Here is a 20,772-nt window from a genome sequence, read left to right on the forward strand (position 1 = left end):
GCATGTACTATTTAAAGCACACAAGTACACATGCACTTAAATACCTAGTATCTCATCTCTTGCTTAAAAGGATTCTTATTGATATCATTTTTATATAGCAGGATGTCACACCAATTAAGCATTAGATAAACTAGTAAGCCGTGCTGCTACACTTGGACATGGCAGTGTACTTCCTGGATGCTGATTCAAGATAAATCTTTAAATAGCCCTAAGTGTAACCAGACTTCCCCATGTACTATGTGGTAGTCCCAAACTTTTGCCTAGTAGCAATATGGTTTCCTTGTTTCCTGATTCAACTCTGTGACTGAGACTGGAGCACCTGCATTTCTTCTTACATATCTTTCCTTAAGTTAGCACAGCTGCATGACATAGAGGACCCAGCATATCTCTACTGGAACAGCATAAACTCAGCCTTTCCATGACTTTTTCTCTATCTCCAAGGCAGAGTAGCTCTGCCCAGAGCTCAGGGTTTTTCACTTATGTCCTTGTGGTGTCCCGGATCCAGCCTGAGCACTGCCACACTGTGTTTCAGTCTGCAGTATAGACATTACCTTCGTTTCAACTTCCCATGCTCTTTCTGAGAAATCCAATAGACAAATCTTCCCAGCATGTCTAGGAATAATCTTTAGAGCTTGCTGCCCAAGCAGTGGAGGGACAGTGAAAAAGGTAGGGTGTTGTACCCAGGGTTCTCCCTCAAATGATGGCAAAACCCTCCTGGGAGCTGAGCCCTGGCTGGAGCACGCCGTGAGGATATCCTGCATGTCAGGGCAAGTTCAGCTCTGCCCAGGTCAGGCTGCAGGGTGTGAAGAGCATGAGGCACATGTGTCACATGTGTCACATTAATAAGGGCAGGGGTCTGTAATCACATGGTACTGAAGACATGACTGAAGTTCAGAATGCTCAGCGGTGGCACTGTGGGTGACACTGGCACAGGGTGCAAAGACGAGCCAGGGCCCAGCTTCACATGCTGCCATCGTGTTTGTCTTGCCTTTATCTCCCCTATCAGCCTCTCAGCAGTTAGACCTCTGTGTTGGGCTTTATGATGGCCAAGAGAGAACAGCAGCTCTTGAGCACCTGCCCTGCCCCAGGGCCCAAACCCAGCAAAACCCTCCCAGGGCTCTGCCCAGCTCAGCCTGCCTGTTCTCTCACCAGTTAGCTTTGATACAGCTGTGGGGACAGTCCCCAGCACAAATCTGTCCCTCTGCAGGAGAGCTCAGCCTGTCGCTGTTTGGGTGTGATCAACACAGAAATTCAGAAGCAGAGAGGAGAAAAAGTCACAACGTATCAATACCAAGTCTGCCTTCCTCTCAGAAACATGCCAGTAGTCCTCGCTAAAGGTCAGCTTGGCATGTAAGATGCATTGGCCCCCTTAGATACTTTCAGACATAAACACACATTTTTCTATATGAAAGGCGATGTAAGCATCTTTTGATAACTACTAACTCTATTCCAAATTTAAGCTTTAAGAAATCATCTTTTTTTTTTCCTGTCTAAACCAATAAAAACATGGAAGCCATTTGATGTGTGTTCATACCTTGCTGCCTTGTACAAGACTTTCCCAAGGTTCTCATGTCTGGGGCACAGGTGCATACACAGCTGCCTTGAGCAAGGTTTCAATGTTGTCAGAAAAGCAGCTATGATGGAAATGGCAATCATTCTTTTACAATAATGTGGTAAATAGGGATGCTATTTTTAATTTAAAAAGTTTTCAGTTGTACAAGTGTCACACTAAGTAGTTTGTTCCTCAGGGGCATTAGCTGTTGGCAATCACCAAATCCTTAGACTGTTTCTGTTATTACTAACATCTTGCCATTTACTTGTTCACTCCATGCTAGAAAATTTTATTGACTGAGAATGATGAGGACCTCAGTATACAGGGCTGGGGGACAACTGACTCAGGGTGAGAATCACTGCAAAGTTCTGTATTTGGCAATGCTGGTAAGTAACATCCAACACACTGCAGATTTTGTTTTGATTCCTATATACAGCGTAAGCTGTGGCTAGAGGTCTGATTTTAGATCAGCTCTTTTATCATTATTAACTGGTTATGAGAGTTTTCCTGTCCACCGTGGTAAATTCTGAGTGACCAGGACGCCCAGCCCTTCGGCCATTCGTGTGCTGCTGAAGGCGTTGCCCAGCACAAGAGCTGTGCTCTGGCTTCTCCTTGCTGTCCTCACGTACCACTTAAACAATGCAGCACCTTCAGAGAGAGAACAGAATGTTTTCAAACCTAGATAGCCATGTAAAGCCGAGAAAAAGAGAGCAGGGGTTCGACCAACCCTGTGTCTCAGCAGCTTTCCGAATTCACCTTGGAACTTCCCCCGCTGACAGTTCCAGTTCCCTGCTCCTCTCCTCTCCCAGATGTCTCTCTCTGCCCGCGTTTGCGGGATGTGCAGCCTGGCACCGTGTCCACGCGGTGGCACTTCAGTCCCCAGCAGCCAGGGGACATGCGGGGAAGCTCAGCCCAGCTCAGCTCAGCCCAGCCCAGCCCAGCTCAGCTCAGCACAGCTCAGCCCAGCTCAGCTCAGCTCAGCCCAGCCCAGCCCAGCCCAGCCCAGCCCGGCCCAGTCCAGCCCGGCCCAGTCCAGCCCAGCCCAGCCCAGCTCAGCCCAGTACAGCTCAGCCCAGCCCAGCCCAGCTCAGCACAGCTCAGCTCAGCACAGCTCAGCTCAGCACAGCTCAGCTCAGCACAGCTCAGCACAGCTCAGCTCAGCTCAGCTCAGCTCAGCCCAGCCCAGCCCAGCCCAGCCCAGCTCAGCACAGCTCAGCTCAGCTCAGCACAGCTCAGCACAGCTCAGCTCAGCTCAGCTCAGCCCGGCCCAGTCCAGCCCAGCCCAGCCCAGCCCAGCCTTGCTCCTTTCTCCCAGCTCAGCGAGCGCCTCCCGGGCAGATCGTAAACACAGGAGTGTCTTGGGATCGTGTCCTTCACTCAAGGGTATAGAAACACGGTAGAGTACAAACAAGGGGTTGTGTTGAAGTTTGGTGGAACACAAACAAAAGTTTTTATTGAAGTTCATCTTTAAAGCATGAAAAATAAGATGATTCCTGCAGCGTAGCCAGGCTGAATAGTAAGGGGACTTATCAGTTGATAATTATATTTGCCTGAGAAGCCTAATTTTGAGAGCTTACCTAATTTACTCAGGGGTTAGAACTGTATCACATAGCCTCTCTTTCCCATCAAAAAGCATAAAATACCAAATATTTTATCATCTCCCAGTTAGCTGCTCACAAACAAGGTACAAGCAGGAATTTTTCACAGGAATTATTCTGAGACTGATTCCAAATGAAAGAACAACTTACAGATAGTTTTGATCTATTCTTGAGGTATGCTGAAAAAACACTGACAAAACTCAGAAAACCAATGTTTCTTCAGGAAGTCCATTGAATATCCTTAAAAACATGGTTTCATCAGCTAGCTTTCATTTTTAAACATCAGCTGCCTTTAGTTTTTAAACCTTCTCTGGATGATATTATTCTTGGTATCAGCTGTATCCTTTCTAGTGATGGACACTCATACCATGATATCATTATATGCATTGCCTGACCAGTGGGAAGGAATGGTAGGTTTTTTTCTGAAAACAAGCAGGTTTTAAAACCACAGCTTTAACAGGGAAGAAAGAAAGAAAAGGAAAAAAAAAAAAAAAAAAAAAAAAAAAAAAAAAAAAAAAAAAAAAAGTAGCTTCAATTAAGATAAATGAAAGCAATAGTTAGATAATACTGATGGTCTTTGAGAATATGTACTCTAAACAGGGGAGAAAATAGTTAATGGTTGTAAGACAATTATTTTGAGCCAAAGAAGGTACTGCAAGTTCAGGAAAAATCAATGTTAACATTGGATGTAACAGGAAGCCAAATAAGAAAATCAAGGAAAACCTGCAGATTGTGCAGATTGTTGCCTTCTAGCACAGTCAGTTTCCACTTGGAAACTGAAGCGAGCTGACTCTTGGAGGTGCCTGCCAGATGACTGATGCATTGGATGGACAAAAACAGGGGGTGCCACGAGTTACATCTTCTCCCTTCTTCTGCAGAGGCATGACCATATGGGAGCTGCTGAGGGAGGGGTGCAGGGAAAATACACCCCTTTGGAAATGGGATGAAAGCTCCTGCAGTGTCTCCTATGGTGCTGCCAAACAAGGGAGAAACCCAAATGTGAAAAATACGCATGATAAAATTCCAGGTAGCTTGGCATGCTACCTCCAGATGGCTGAGCAGAGCTTGTGCAGAGAAAGGAGTGAATACTGGGGCTGTCCTGTGAAAGTCTGATTGGCAGGTGCTGTGCTTGTTTTCCTTTGGGCATAGTGGGGCTGCAGGGACCCTGCTTCTGCTTCTCCTGCTGCACTCAGAGCTGTGGAAATGGAGGAGTGTCAGCCACCCCATATGCAAGGTAAGCAACCTTCAAAGGGATGGAGTGGGCAAAACCTGCTGCAGCATTGGTGGAGTGACATAGCAAGGCTCTGAGAAGCAAGAATGGGAGGGTTTATAGGAGCTATGGAGGTTGTTGGAGTGATTGAAAGGCTGCTGGACTAAGGGCAGAATGGGAAGAAAGGAGGATGCAGCAGATGGTTTGTATACCTTCTTGGTTTTTCTTGAGCAATTTGGGGTCTTGCTGTTCCTGTCAGAAATCCCCAGAGTGCAGAGGTCCTGCTGAGGCCAGTGATTGCTCCTGGTGCCATCCTCCATCACTTTCCCTGGCTCCTTGTGAGCCAACTCACTTACTTAGCTCCCACAACAGCTTGTTGCCATGAGTTCTCCCTTTTAACAATTTGTTGTGAAAAATGTATTCCTCTTTTACACCTGCTGCTGGATCATTTCAGTGGGTACCTCCTTGTTCTTGAATTATGCAAAGTAATGACTCAGCTTGTTCCTATTTATCTCCAAACCACTGGTGATTTTCTTGACACCTGTCATAACCTCTCTCACTCACCCTTTTTCCAGTCTGAGGCTCAACCTGTTCTATCTATACATGCTGAGCTGGTAGGAAGAGTGCATGGGGTATTCCCACACAGTGTGCCCCGGGTTTAACCAGGCCTCTATCTACCAGTACATTCAGGCATCTTGTTTTACTTGCTCCCCCATTTCTAATCCTGTCAATGCTCTGCTTGCTTCTTTGATCTGTATTGAGCATTAAGGTGAAATTCCTGAATAAGTACTACCACTAAATATATAATATATAAATAATATATAAACTGGCTTGCATGTATATGTGTATAGACATATTTTGTCTTCCCCCATGCATTATTTTTCATTCATCAGAAATAACTTTCCACCATTTTATGACTTGGTCTTTTGTGTCCTGCAATCCTTATGCAATTTGTGTGAGTATGACATTTCTTGCTTTGAACAAAAGAATATCAGCTCTCACTCCTATGCCTGGATGAGGAACAAGCATGTTGTGTAATATGGTGCCCAAAACAGAATGCTCTAAAAACCTTCACCTACTGATTCCTACAGGCATCAACAGTACATTTCCTTTGTCTCTTTTAATTTAAGCAGTTAAAAGTCAACAAAAAGCCTCTGCCTTCCTTGTCCTGGGACTTTTGGTTTGTCTAGGAGCCTTTATTTAAAACATTTTTGTAAACAAACATAGGAAAGTGCAGCATCCTTCGTGATTTCCTCACACACTTGTGCAATGCATCATCCCCACCCAGGAAAGCATATATCCATACACACACACACATATATGTACACATATATATATGTATCTGTCATAGAATCATAGAATGGTTTCGGTTGGAAGGGACCATAAGGATCATCTAGTTCCACCTTCATCCCCTGCCATGGTCAGGGACACACCTTCCACTAGACCAGGTTGCTCAAAGCCCCATTCAACCCGGTCTTGAACCCTTCCAGGGCCAGGGCATCCACAACTCCTCTGGACAACCTGTTCCAGTGCCTCACTATCCTAATGGTAAAGAATTTACTCCTAATACCTAATCTAGATCTACATTCGTTAAGTTGAAAGCCATTCCCCCTTGTCATATCACTACATGCCCTCGTAACACGTCCCTCTCCAGCTCTCTTGCAGCCTCTGCAATAAGGTCTCCCGGGAGCCTTGATCTCCGGGCTGAACAGCTCCGGTTGTCTCAGCCTGTCTTCACAGGGAAAGTGCTCCAGCCCTGTGAGCATCTTGGTGCCCTCCTCTGGCCCGTATCCGTGCTCACACTCGCACTCCTGGGCCCTGGCTGCCCGGTGTGCCCGCACAGCCCGGTGTCTCTGCACAACTGAGTGTGCCTGCACAGCCTGGCGTGCTTGCACAGCCAGGTGTGCCCTCACAGCCCGGTGTCTCTGCACAGCCCGGTGTGCCCGCACAGCCCGGTGTCTCTGCACAGCCCGGTGTGCCCGCACAGCCCGGTGTCTCTGCACAGCCCGGTGTGCCCGCACAGCCCGGTGTCTCTGCACAGCCCGGTGTGCCCGCACAGCCCGGTGTGCCCGCACAGCCCGGTGTCTCTGCACAGCCCGGTGTCTCTGCACAGCCCGGTGTGTACCCACAGCCCGGTGTGCCCGCACAGCCCGGTGTCTCTGCACAGCCCGGTGTGCCCGCACAGCCCGGTGTCTCTGCACAGCCCGGGGTGCCCGCACAGCCCGGTGTCTCTGCACAGCCCGGTGTGCCCGCGCAGCCCGGTGTCTCTGCACAGCCCGGTGTGCCCGCACAGCCCGGTGTGCCCGCATAGCCCGGTGTCTCTGCACAGCCCGGTGTCTCTGCACAGCCCGGGGTGCCCGCACAGCCCGGTGTCTCTGCACAGCCCGGTGTCTCTGCACAGCGCGGTGTGCCCGCACAGCCCGGCGTGTCTGCACAGCCCGGGGTGCCCGCACAGCCCGGTGTCTCTGCACAGCCCGGGATGCCCGCACGGCCCGGCGCTCGCAGCCCCGCCGGGCTCTTTAAGCGGGGCTGTGCCCGCAGCCGGGCATTCTCCGGGCCCGCCCCGGCCGCCCTTTGCTCGGCGCGGGGGGAGGCGCCGGCAGCCGCCGGGGATGGAGGTGCTGTGGGCGGCGGGGGGGCTCCTGCTGGCCCCGGCCCTGCTGGCTTTCGTCCTGTACTGCTGCTACGTGCGGTACATCCACGCCAAGTACGACTACATCCCCGGCGCCCCGCGGGAGAGGTAAGGGCCGGGCGGGCTCGGAGGCGGCGGGCTCGGTGTCTCCGCGGAGCGCTCCCTGCCAGGCTGCAGCCGTGAGGAAGCGACAGAGCAGGAAATAACCCTGCAGCCGGTGTCCGTGGGCCGGCGGGTGCGGGTGGCGCAGGCCGGGCACGGCGCTGCTGTGCGCCGCTTCCCGGGGAGCGCGGGGATGGCCCGGCCTGCCCGGCCCGGCCTGCCCGGCCCGGCCTGCCCGGCCCGGCCTGCCCGGCCCGGCCTGCCCGGCCCGGCCTGCCCGGCCCGGCCTGCCCGGCCCGGCCTGCCCGGCCCGGCCTGCCCGGCCCGGCCTGCCCGGCCCGGCCTGCCCGGCCCGGCCTGCCCGGCCCGGCCTGCCCGGCCCGGCCGGCAGCCGTGTGGCCACCGCGGCTCGGAGGAGCGCTCCAGAGCGGCCCAGCCGAGCTGTGCGTTTGCTCGTGACCCTGAAGGGGGACCCGGCAGCAGCGTCAGCCGCGCAGGAGGGACCCGCAGCGCCGGCCGTCCCACGCTGCTCAGGAGACACACTGACACTAACTCCTCCAGGCACCTTCCGGGCTGTCCTTCATAAGCCAGGTGTTTAGTTTCTGCCAAAAATAAATAAAAATGTCATAAGTGATAAGGGGCAGTGAGAAAGCTGCCAGCAAGGCGGTGGCAGCACTGTCACAAGGAGTCATGATTCCTGCAGGAGTGTGTGAGCTTCCCGCTTAACCTCACCTGTGGGTGCACATGCCCTCCGTGACATGCCACGGGAAGAGACGCCAGCACTCCTACACAGCCTTACAGGGCACCTCTCTGTCCTGCCAGCTCCAGGCTTCAGCCTGCCTGTGTAATCAGGGTCAGGTACCAAGACTACAGAGAGGGTGTTCTTGTCCTACCCGAACCTGCCCGTCCTTAGGTTCATTTTGAGGTGTGAAGTAACGCTATAGTGATGGCACACCAGGGGAGCCATGAGTGGGACCTCCTTTCCTGTAATGCACATAGAGCAGTTTCCAGAGCTAACAAAGCAGTTGTGTTGTATTTGGGGCTTTCACATCTTTTTGGAATACAGTTACTAAGGAGGAGTCAAATAAGCAGAGGATTGAAAATTTCTGTAGATGTTGAGTGACTTTGTTGAGTTCTTGTTATTTTAAGCGCCTCCCAGTTCCAACAGTAATAAAAGAAGATCCTGTTTTCCCCCATAGCTTATTTATACTGAAAAGGATGATAGCATGGCGCTCTGTCTCTCAGATGGAAAACAGACCTTGACTGCAACTTGCTTCATTCAGAGTGGAGCTTAGCCAAATCTTCCCTCAGATTTATGCAAAGCCAGTGGGAATTCACCATTCACAGTTGAAGGAAGGAATTGATCTCTACATTTTTAATGCAGCTATACTATTTGAAGAGTTAACGTTTTTTATTACTGTCTTCAATTTCCATATTAGCCAGTAATTATCCTCCTCAGTATTTGAAATGACGCAATTTTTGACAGAAGGAGATGGTTCCTAATTTCTCTTAACAGAAATCCATTGACAGAAATGAAGTTACACTTACCAGGGATGAGCGTGTATTAATGACTGTTTAATGCAAATGCCTCTCTCTTGTACAGCAATGTAATAGCTGCAGTCAAGATTCAGTCAGCCAGGCAAAGAGCAAAGCAGTTCATGGGGGCTTCCATCCAGACCCAAACATTTTCTATAATACACCATAAGAAAAAGACATTGTCCCTCATCTCTGGACTGGTCCTCCTGGCTGCATGCGAGCACCAGCCTGTCTTTAGTCCCCACTTTACCAGCTTGGTGAGGGCTGAGCATTGGCAGAGCTCAGAATTATTTTCATCTTCCCTTACAAAGAAGACATGAGCAACACCCACTGAGCAACAAGGATTGCACTCCATACAAAACCATGTGTTGGCGTCCTCATGACACTCTTAACCTTCATCCTCTGCAGCTTTTTATTTGGACACCTGCCAATCATATGGAGAATGGTGAAGAAACTGGAGTTTACGCCAGATCTCTTCCTGCAGTGGTAAGTTGAGGCACATCAATAACATTAAGAGGGGTAGTCCTGTAGCATAAATGGAGAAATCAAGGCCCAAAGACCCTACAGAATTACATGATTAGCATCATTGAGGAGGTTGGCAAAGGAGCTGGAGAGAGAGCATTGATCTTTCAGTTCAGATTAGATATTAGAAAAACTTTTTTGCTGGAAGAATGGTTAGCCATTGGAATAAGGATGGTGGTGGAGCAACTTTGTGGAAATGCTCGAGGCATCTGGATGTGGCATCTGGGGATGTGGTTTAGGGGTGATTATGGTGGTAATGGGTTGATGGTTGGATCAGATGATCTTGAAGGTCTCTTCCAACCTTGATTATTCTGTCCTGTCATTCTCTTAATGGCTTTATTGGCTGGGGACTGCAATAGTTCCCACTCTGATCCTTTGAGGTTGTTAGGTCTGAGATGTTACATGTTGCTAGTTTGTACCATAATTCTCTCTTTTTAAAATTTTCTCCTCTTACAGGGCAGAGAAGTATGGACCTGTTGTACGAATGAATGCCTTTCACAGAGTGTCACTATTGATTGTGAGCCCTGAAGGAGTGAAGGTACTGAAAAATAAAGCCAAATCAATAGTGGGGATCGGCCCATCGCTCCATAAGGGGAGAGCTGGTGCCTGATGATAGGAGCAGCACAGAGCAGCCAATCTGTGCTTGGCTCAGGCTGGGTTGGGAGGAGAAGGTGCTTTGCTCTCCAGGCTGTCCTGATTTATCTTTTCCTTGATCAGTTAATTATTTTGTTACTTTTATTTAAACAGCACATATAGCAAACATTTTCCATTTGTGAAAAGCAGGCTCTCTACAGCAGCTTAATATCTCAAATTAGTGGGGCACAAGAGACCAAATTTCTCTCTCTAAGTCTTTGCAATTACAACAGAGTGTGATTTCAGGACATTGGGCAAAAAAGTGCTTAGAGGCACGCAAAGCCAGCGAGGAACTGGGGAATCAGGGCATGCCAGATAATTCATCCACTCTTCAGACTATTGCTGCAGAAGAAGAGAGTAAATGTGTGTGAGTGAAATTTTGTGTTTTGTCTGGGAAACAGATTGCACTCAGCATTTACTGACCTGAGGTTTGATTTTAGGAGTTCTTGATGTCACCTCAGCACCCAAAGGATCCGATGGTGTACGGTACTCTCTTCAGCCTGTTCGGTGAGAGGTAGGCAAAACCCATCTGAAGCCACTGTGATCTGAAAATGAGTGCAAGATTAATAATATCACAGGCATGACATTTTGACCCAGGCCATTTACCTTAGTATGAGGATTAATTTCTAATTCCAGACATATGTAAGCAGCATGTACCTATTAAACTATATGTCAAGTCAAATGTCTTCCCAGTCAGGGAGGAGAATATGTTGGATTTTGTTTTACCTTGATCACATATCTTTTTTCCCCCTGGGGATGTTCAGTTAGTCTCAGAGCAGTGCTCAAGACCATCATCAAACTTCTCAGATTTTAGAGCACTGATTTTAGAACACTCCATAAGGCTTGGCAGTTTGCAACTTTTAAATTCAATTCCAAAAACGGGGAATTTTTCTTTGTAAGTCTGAAGCTTAAAAAAGTATAATTATCCAGCTATTATATTAATTATTTGCATAACAGCTGTAATGAACCAGCATCTTATGGGATTCAGCAGTCCACACCTACCTGGCAAAAATATCTGTGCTTTGGTTGTTGACCACAGTGATGCAATGGTTGCATAGTCAAAGGTGCTCGCTACACATGGGAAAAATAAAGGAAAGTAGATGTGAAAAACTTATATCTGTGACTGCACGGGGTTCAGCAAGCTCTCTTATAAAACTGTTCCCTCCCTTGTTTTCCTGTGTGCTAGGTTTCTAGGGAATGGCTTGGTAACTGTTTGCAACCATGAGCATTGGCACAAGCAGCGAAGGATAATGGATCCAGCTTTCAGCCGAAGGTAAGGTAAATATTTCTGGGATGATCTAGCTGTTGCTTTTACTTATTGTCATGCTTCTCCCTGCCATTATTTGATATTTGGATAAAAAGGATCCCAAGATTCAGTGCCAAAATTATATTTAACTTAGAGTCCAGCCCTCCATTCCCATGCTAAGTATAATTTGACCGGACTTCCCATGGAGCAGTGACACCCCTGTGAGCTCAGCAATGGCAGAAAGGTTGGAAGGTTGTGTATCCTGGAGCATGGTTATGGCTGCCTTATCCTGCTGTTGGAAAACATAAGGCAGAGGGTTGGTCTGGTTTCCTTGTGTGCCTTGATGTGTTGTATGTAGGGTCCAAAGATAAAGTCCATGTGCCTTGATGGGCACAGGTCACCACCCTTTACCATGACAGATGTTAATTACATGGCAGGGCAGAGCAGGGCTGCTGTAAGAAGATTGTAGCTCATTCTATATGTTTGCTTTTTAATGTATTAAGGCAAATTAATTATAATTTTAGAAAAACTTTACCATTTCCTATGGAATATAACAAAGTTTTTTTTGTCTGAGCAAAGATGTCCTCTCCAGAGCCCCATTACTCATCTCTATTGATTGTTCAGCTACCTGATTGGTCTGATGGAAACTTTCAATGAAAAAGCAGAGGAGCTGATGGAGAAGCTAGAGGAAAAGGCAGATGGACAAACAGAGTTTAGCATGCTGTCGATGATGAGCCGGGTGACCATGGATATCATTGGAAAGGTACCAGCTGCCCCTTTCTTGTTTCCTCTGTGACTGGCAGGAGGAGATGGAAGTGATGCCTACCAGCAGCAGGATGGGAGCAGGAGCTGGAGGCAGGGAGAAAGACCTTTACCCAGCAGTGCCAGAAGACCTGCAGGATTAATTGTGCCACTGCCATTTAGGCTGAGCCATGGGGAAAGGGCAGTTAGGGAAGGGTCTGCATAGTCATGGTTGCAAACAGTTACCAAAACAGGATGGGGACCCTTTGCAAAAGTCCTTTCAGCCTCATATCTCCCACCCCTCCATGCTAAAAGGGACACACCAGAGCTCTTTGATGGTTGGAGGTTGTTATTGCCATTGCCTGTCAGCATGAAGTCTGCCTTACACTGCCTTTTCTCTTTCTATGCAAGCCAGTTTGGGAGGAATGGAGAGTAGTAGTAAATTATTAATCCACCCAAATTAGGAGAAAACATAATGTCGATATTGCCCTCCCCTCGCAGCCTCCTGCAAGGTAGGATCTAGCCTGAGATATTTTTAGGGGAAAAGGTGGTGCTGTGAGGCTATCCTGCTCTTTCAACCCAGCAAGTTGCCTTTTTCTCTCCTGCTTTCTCAGGTAGCCTTTGGCTTGGAATTGAATGCACTGAGTGATGACCAGACGCCTTTACCCAATGCTGTGACTAAGATTTTGGAGGGACTGAACAAGGCACGCAACCCCTTCATAAGGGTCTGTACTCCCCTCACTTCAGTCCTCTCTCCTCACATTCAGCTGCTCCTGCTTGAGTTCCTGGAGCTGGGCAAGGGCCATATATGTAGGGGAAACAGTCATCTGTAGATCTTTCCCTCCAAAGTGCATGTCAAGATAAAATTCATTAGGGCTTTGAAAAACTCATGAAATTAACATTAATGTTTAATGCTTTTTCTTTTTGTGTCTCCTTTTGCATGTGTCTCCTTCTGATACAGTTTTATGCTCTCATACCCATTAAAAATTGAGATTCTTGCCATTTGTCCAAGAAGGATGGCAGCCTTCACTCAGAGTGGAAGAAATTTGAGCATCCTTGCCGTGAAAAAATTACATTTGCAACCCAAAATCCTCTACTAGGAAATGATGGATGTAGTATGAAATATTTAAGTAAAGAATTATTTCAGTGTCTCATGAAAGCTGAAGTTCAGGCTTTTAGAGCTCCTATTTTCCTTTTTGACACCGGGGTGAGATTCTGCATTGCGTGCTGCAGTTTCTTTCCATGGAGAGGTGATGAATTTTGCTCACAGGGCCCAAAACATCAGCTCTGACAAGACATGACTACAGCGTGCACAGATTGAAATATTTCTTAGTTCAGCCCATACCCTTCATCCTTTGGGCATTCAGTTTGTTGCACGGAGAGCAAATGTTTTTGTGACAAGTGTCATTCAGTGGAAAACGAGGTGCTCACTTGTAAAATAACACTGACATTATTTCTTACCAGTAAATGGAATAAAATGACAAAAATGTTCTGTATTCAGTTCATGCCAGGGAATTGGCAGCTGGTGAAGGAGGCCAGGGAGAGTGTGAGGCTGTTGAGACGTGTGGGGAAGGAGTGCCTTGACCGGAGGAGAGAAGCCATCCAGAATGGGAAAGAGGCCACAATGGATATTCTCACACAGATACTGAAAGGAGATGGTGAGAGACACCTTGCTGTTCGAGTGAATTTCTCTGTGGGATGTTTTGCTGTGAAATTCAGGGAGGATTTTTTTGGGGATCTGAACTTGGATCTTCCATTAAAATTGTTTTCACACTGAAGATAGTGAGGGTTGCTTTGAAAATTCCCTGTTTCTTTTTGTTGGATCAAATATTGGTCACAAGTCACCACTGAAATGCTCACTCAGCATCCTCTCTTGATGCCACCTCAGCCAATATGTGCCAAACAGGGCAGAGCATTCTGGCTGGTCCAACTGGGGCATGGGGGCATTTTCTAATCCCAATTGTTTTTCTATCGTGACAGCTCTGGAGAAGACTAGAGATGATGAAAACATTCTGGATAACTTTATCACTTTCTTTGTTGCAGGTTGGTAGCTATTTTAATGCTTGGATATGTAACGTGGGAAGCTTTACTCATTCTTGAGCTGTCTACAAGGTCATGATTAACACCTTTGTTAATCATAATTAACCTAATGATTAACATCATGACTCCAATTGATGCTGCTGCAACCAGAATTCTCTTGGTTGCAAGATAGCATTATTACACTGGCATAGGACCAGCTGGGTGACGTCTGAAGAGAACTCTTAATTTCCTCACAGGCAAATGATATATTATCCCCTTTCAGTGATATCAATGCAGAAATAGTGCCAGGCTGGTGTTTTCCAACCATTGGCTTCCCACTCTGTTTTCCAGCCTCTGTCCTTCCACTGCCCACTGGGGTCCATATTCCTTATGGGGTTCTGGCCCTTCCACCCAGATCCCATTAAGCCCCACCAAAAACAGGTTTTACATATTCAGTGTGTCTTTGCATCACCTCACCCACATAATTAAATGCCATTCTTGCCTAAGTAGGAGAAGGCACTGTCAAGCAAATGAGAAAATGTATGGGCTAAGAAATTATGTGAGATAAACAACATTTTGCAGATCAAGAGGATTTAGGTTCATAAGGTGAGGTCAAAATGCTGTTCTTTGGCAAGAAAGATGTTATTGGAGCAGACATCTTTGCTGAAGTCTGTTTTCTGTAACGCTTTAAAATAGTACATATGTCTATCCATGAAAAAGAGGGAAAAATGTCCATATCAGGGAGTCACAAAGTGGGTAAGGTTGGAAGGGTCTTCTGGTCCAACGTCCCTGTTCAAGCAGGGTCATCCTAACATGTAAAGGAGACCTTTCAAAGAAAGATGGTAAGAAGCTCTGTTTTCCCTCAAAAACAGTAAATCCTTCCTTTTTGGCAGAACTGTGTGTCTCATAATATGACAAGGCAAGTCCTGGACCTCACTGGGTTAGGTAGCTCATGAACTGTAGGTGCTGCATGCAACCACTGCAGCTTTCACTTGGGCAAGATGGGTCATATCTTTGCCAGCTAAGTCCTTTTGTTGTCATTGTTGAAAGCCCTTCATGTAGACTTTACGTACCTTTTATTATTTCCTTTATTTTCTAGCATACTTGAAGTGAAACATTTAGGGGTTGATGTTTAAAGCTTCCTATTCACAATCATCCCAGTAGACCATCTTGGTATCATGTTATACTAACTTTTAAACTGGTTATTGTTATCATTAGGTCATGAAACCAGTGCCACTCAGATGTCATTTACAGTAATGGCACTGGGTCAGCATCCTGAAATACTGGAAAGGTATGTATGCTCCAATTTTTAGACCCAGCTTGATGTTAATTTCAAGAGGAACTTAATTAAGATTATTAAAAAGATGGGATCAGTTGCAAATAAATTCTAGCCTCCCTTCCAAAATAAACAGTTTCCTAGTACCAATGTATCCAAACTGTATAAAAAGAAAAACCTTAAGATGGATTATTTCAATTTCACCTTGGTGATTTTTTTCAAAGCCTTTATACATAGAGATATGCAAATCCCACCTGACTCAGCTGCCCTGCATGCCCATTGCCTCATCCTGATATGAGGTGCCAGTTCAGGAAGCCTGGATGGGAATTGGTGGGCATTTTGCCCGAGGATGGGTGTTTAAGTCCAACTCAGTGTCTGGAAAGTAAAATAATGTAATTTGTCAACTTGCCTAGCAAGAAACAGGCATCTGCAGCTAACGAGTTTTAATTGAACTGCAGGGCTCAGGCTGAAGTGGATGAGGTTCTTGGTGCCAAGAGAGATGTTGACTATGAGGATCTTGGCAAGCTCACCTACTTATCGCAGGTACTGTAGGAGTGAGGTAAGATACCAGGCAGAGCTGTTTGGTAGCACCTCTGACACGTCATGGAGGAGCCCCACACTTTCAAAATTTTAAAAACTATGCTGGTATTTTATCCTGATAGTGTTTGTCCCCAGAGAGTCAGCAAGCAGGTAGCCCGACACATTTGCAGCTGCTCAGCCTTACTGGGAAATCTTATTGCTCCTCACATTTACAGATTCCTTCACTGCTTTCCTTAATTATTACCAGTCTGAGAGCTAGAGTTGCATAATCCCTATCTGTTTAAGGTGAAACAACAGCTGTAATTTTAAGAAAGATGTGTAACTTTGAGCCCAACCTGTGTGTGAATCCCACACACTTTCCTAATTCACTGCTCTGTTTTTGTTTGATTATTGTTAAAGTATTTCCAGCTATGATCTCACCATACGCAATAAAGTGGGATTTGAGGATAGCCAAAAATAATGGCTGGGTTTTCTGATGTCAAATTTTTCATTATTCAGTCTTGAAACCCTCTTCAGTCACTCGGGGGTGGTGGGGGAAAGAGTTTGATCCTAAAGAGGTCTTGTGTATAGAAATGCTGGTTGGTAATGAACTGCAAAGCCAGGGTTGGCTACTAGCCAGTGTTTGTGTTGCATTTCCTTTTTTTACAAGATAGGGGACACCGGTAGCCCTCAGGAGAAGCTGAATCACAGTCCTGGCAGCTGCTCTGCATAAATTACCCTGTGATTTTAGTAGTCTGCCATGATCCTTTTTGTTTTAAACTGCCCTGCTGAGGCGAGCAATAGTGTTTTACCATTTGGCATATCCCATCCCACAAATTACTGTGCTTTGATAGCAGACAGATTTCATAGGTCTATTTCTCATAAGGAAAAGGCAACTCTATGTGATTACAGAAATCAGCAGGCTTCCTTAGGCTTCTCTAAACATCGTCACAATTATACCACTCCAATTAGGATGAGGTATCTAAACCTTTCAGTTTGAGACAGATCACATGAGAGCTTCTCAAAGCAGGCCATTTATTGAACAGAGCAAGCTTGGATCTGTACAACCACAATCAGTCACCCTTGGTCAGAGCCAGTCCATCACTGGAGTATCAGAGACTATGGAACTCCTCTCCTGTTGTTCAGGCAATTCTGAATCCTTTTGTCCAGGTTTCTTTTTTCATTAGTCCACTTGTGCATGCACACTGTTAATTGCATTTTCAGTGTGATGCTCATGTGCACTGTTAATTAGGTTTCACTTTGATGAAATAAGCCATTCTTACAGCTCACTGACACCAAAAGAAATGGTCTTGTTCCATTTCTTTTTCTCCACATTCCCCATTCATTTTCCTTTGCCAGGTTGTTTTTATCTTTTTGGGGCTCTGACCTGGCTCAGCTCCTCAAGAAGCAGAAGCAGGACAAAGGCAGGAGCTGAGAGTGGGAGGGAGGTGGGAGCAATCACCCACCCTCATGGCAGCCAGAACAGCTCATCAGGGCCAGGAGACTTCACTCTTAGATATTCCCTTGAGTTTGCTTCCTAATACTTTTTTGCTTAGTTGTTCATCTGACTTGAGGTGTTAGATCTGTTCCAGGATCTCTTCTGGGTTTTGTGTCTTTTTCTCTGTATTTTACCAGCTGTAAGAAAGAGCCAGGCCTGAAGGAGCTGACTTAGCCCTATTTTGCCCACAGGAGTCCAAGGCAGATAGATCAGCATCCGTTTCAAAAGTCAAAATCTCCCATTTAGCTAAAGTGAAAGGCCATAGGGAGGTAATTAATTTTTTCTGCTTCCTGCAGTGTGTGAGCTAGCTGATCTTTTGTGCTTTTTGCTGAGACAGGTTTTGAAGGAGTCACTGCGGCTGTACCCGCCCGTCTCGGGGACGCTCCGCAGGCTGGAGAAGGAGCTCCTCATCAGTGGCATCAGAATTCCTGCAAACACCACGGTCTTTGTGAGTCCCATCCACCAGCAGCAGCTTTTAGCTGCTCCAGTTAATCCAAATGTAGGAGACCAAAATCTTCCCTGGGCATATTTGAACTGGCTTCTCTAAAATTTTGACCAAAACTGGGGTGTGAATTAAGACTCGCAGTTGGGACTGGGGAGTGGAAGGCATTTATGGTTTTATACCTCTGAGAGCAAAGAGGCATTTTCAGTGTGTTGCTCCTGACTAACACAAACAAACTCTTTCTTGCCAGCTCAACACTTATGTAATGGGAAGGATGGAAAAGTTTTTCAAGGACCCACTTACTTTTGATCCAGATCGATTCAGCAAAGATGCACCTAAGTGAGCTTCTTTTTATTCCCATGTTATTAAATATGTATTAAGAAACCATTACAGGATGAGATTTCAAGGGAAAGAAAAGTAGAATAAAATTGTTATTCCATTCCAGTATGAGTAATACTAAATCATCCAAACGTAAATAGAGAGCAATAATGCACAGCTTTTGTTCAAGAATTCTTTGGACCATGTTACCTTACCAAAACAAAAAACAAAACCAAAAAAAAACCCCCCAAAAAACCCCACCAATATTACTGTTATTAAATGTTTATATTAAGGTCAAATCTTTGAGCCCAAACCAGGTTGAATATTTGCCTTAGTACAATGCAAGCATTTAATGTGTGGCAGCCCTGGTCCCAGGATGCTTGAAATGTCTCCATATTAGAGAGGGGAGAAGGGGCTGAGGGAGAGAAGATGCTGTTCAGCCACAGGCAGGCAGACTAACTCTAGTCAGTGGTCAGGAGTGCAATAGAAGGGACCAGTGAGTGACTAAACAGATGCAGAGATCAGCACCAGCTACTTCATGAGTCAGGAGCTTTCCTTCAGCCCAGAGTTAGTTTGGTCTCCTAAACTAAACAGCTCCTCACTCACGTGGCTCAGAGCTGCCCAAAGGAGCAGTAATTGGGCAGATTGTGACATCCTCATGACAGGCTGAAGAGCATTTAGAGTGTGCTTGACATTCAGCTTTGAAATAAAGCTGGTATGCATTAAAACAGCTCTGGCAGCTGAGCCATACAGTAAGGAGAGATGATAAGGAAAGGTGCTGCCGAGCTGTATTGCTGCTCTGAAGCAAAGAGTGAGCTAATTTGGAGACTTTAACAAAGTGACATAGACACTTTAACAAGTGACATAGACAAGGGGACGTTTGGACCATTTCCTTGCTGCTGTGGTGAAATATTTGCTTGTTTCTTTACAACCAAGTTGTCAGAGTGACACTTTTGAACATTTTTCTTGCAGGCCTTATTACTGCTATTTCCCATTCTCTCTGGGCCCCCGCTCCTGCATCGGGCAGGTGTTTGCACAGGTGAGTAGAGGCCTGGAACAGCTCCTGGTTAGTGGGTACGGGGCAAGCTCAGGGTGTGCTGACCACACTGGTGCCCTGAGCACTGACCTCTTCTCCTCAGAGGGGGATCTCCCCCCATGCCCATGACAGGCATGTCTCCCAAATGCTGTCACAAGAGCAGACGTCCATGCAGCATCTGCAGGGAGGAGCAACAGGCTGTGCTCCCTCTGAACTGTCCCAGGACAGCCTGCTTGAATCCAAATCCCTTCGTGGGAATCAACATTCCTTTGCCAGCCAACGTCAGGCACACAGGAGATGTGCAGGGGGTCTTGGGGGTCATCCCCTGGCTGGCACTGACAGAATCAAGGCAGGGAAAACATCAGCTGGAGGAGGACACAAGCCAGAACTGGCACAGGGAAGGTGAGGAGGGGGCTTTGTGGACAGAAAACAATTTCCTGTGTGTGAGCATGGCAGAGAGTGTTTCAGGACAGCCAGAGGCCAATGCTTTGGGTCTGTGCTGTGAGCTCACCTAAGCACCAGTGCTCAGAGTGCTTTAGTTTTACAGTCTGACTTCCCAAATGGGTTTAATACATAAACAGAAACACTGATCTTCGTGCCTCTCAGTTGTCTTCAAACCCAGAAAGTCACAGGTTTCCTGCCCAAACTCAACCGGCTGCATTAGCAGAGTAACATTTAACTTTTAAATCTCTCTATTGACAAAGCAGTATAAAATAGTAGACTGACTTTAAGCAGCTGCAGTCCAAGCTGTATTTGCTGTCACTGACAGTTTGCTTTTCTTCTTAACAGATGGAGGTAAAAGTGGTGATGGCAAAGCTGCTGCAGAGGTTTGAATTTCAGCTGGTGCCGGGACAGAGTTTTAAACTCTTGGAGGCTGGAACCTTAAAGCCACTAGATGGAGTAATATGTAAATTAAAGCCAAGGAGCTCTGCAAGAGGATGCCGGGCATGACTGCTCAGGGAGGGGAGTGTGGCATGCTACTGGTAGTGTTTCTTCTGATTTTGGAGATCTTGACACTAATCAAAGGTTAGATTTAGTAGATCCCTTTAAAGGATTACTAGACTGAAATTATTTCTAACCTTCCTCATAATTTACTGAAGAAAACCTTATGAGAGTCATTCTACTGAGCATCTTCAATCTGGAGTGTACCTGGAATTGCCAAGCTTGTTCTTTTCCTGGGGGGCTATTTGATTCTGACCAGACTTGGAAAAGAACATCCATTCACTGGAGTATCCCTGGAGAGCCACACAAACCTGCTCTCCAATCCCAGCTCATGGTTTCCACCAAGCTTATATACAACACAACATGGTCTAAGAAAGCCCTCGTTTGGGGAGTTTCTTACTTACACAATGAAATCAGAAAAGAGTAGAGCATAGATTTGGGCTGAATTTAGGAAGAGAAGTTTGGAGATAGTCTCTTGGTCAAAGCAATTTTTCTATACCTGCTCGAAATGAGAATAACAATTGATAGGAACAATCTGAAAAAAAAAAAGCAAAAATGAGAGTCCAAGGCCACTAGTTTCTCCTGTTGCCACTGTCTGATTTTTATTCAGTCTCTTCTGCTTTTCTTTTGATATTACACAAGTGTAGATTCCCAGTCCACATTGTAGAAAGGGATTCTCGTGCTTTTTCCTACCCCTCCACACAGCCTGTGCTCACTCTTCTGAGACACTCTTCTTTGTAAGGAAGGTCTTGCTGCATTTATTTTATTCTGGATCATTTTCCCCATATTGTTTGCCACAAAGCTACAGTAACACTTAGACCAGATGGTCTAGTAGGTACAGGAGGGCTGGAAATAAGTGCCTGAACTAATTGCTGCATACAATGATGTTGCCACTGAAGAAATGTGTCTGCAATTTGAGCCAGAGACAGGAGAAGGAAGATCTTGCACCC

General features: G+C 46.4%; 1 protein-coding gene across 1 annotated transcript; it reads left to right on the forward strand.

The window, feature by feature from the left end:
- The first annotated feature begins 6,917 nt into the window (after nucleotides 1–6,917).
- Nucleotides 6,918–19,998, forward strand: LOC134551578 (cholesterol 24-hydroxylase). Its single transcript, XM_063399344.1, has 15 exons — nucleotides 6,918–7,100; nucleotides 9,039–9,116; nucleotides 9,609–9,690; nucleotides 10,226–10,299; nucleotides 10,972–11,058; nucleotides 11,656–11,794; nucleotides 12,387–12,497; nucleotides 13,274–13,430; nucleotides 13,753–13,815; nucleotides 15,010–15,082; nucleotides 15,526–15,610; nucleotides 17,422–17,532; nucleotides 17,777–17,865; nucleotides 18,817–18,883; nucleotides 19,670–19,998. The coding sequence occupies exons 1-15, from the start codon at nucleotides 6,973–6,975 to the stop codon at nucleotides 19,829–19,831; spliced, it is 1,506 nt and encodes a 501-aa protein (XP_063255414.1). The 5' UTR covers nucleotides 6,918–6,972; the 3' UTR covers nucleotides 19,832–19,998.
- The last annotated feature ends 774 nt before the right edge of the window (nucleotides 19,999–20,772 follow it).

Source organism: Prinia subflava, chromosome 5 (genome assembly GCF_021018805.1).
Source record: "Prinia subflava isolate CZ2003 ecotype Zambia chromosome 5, Cam_Psub_1.2, whole genome shotgun sequence".
Classification (NCBI taxonomy): domain Eukaryota; kingdom Metazoa; phylum Chordata; class Aves; order Passeriformes; family Cisticolidae; genus Prinia; species Prinia subflava.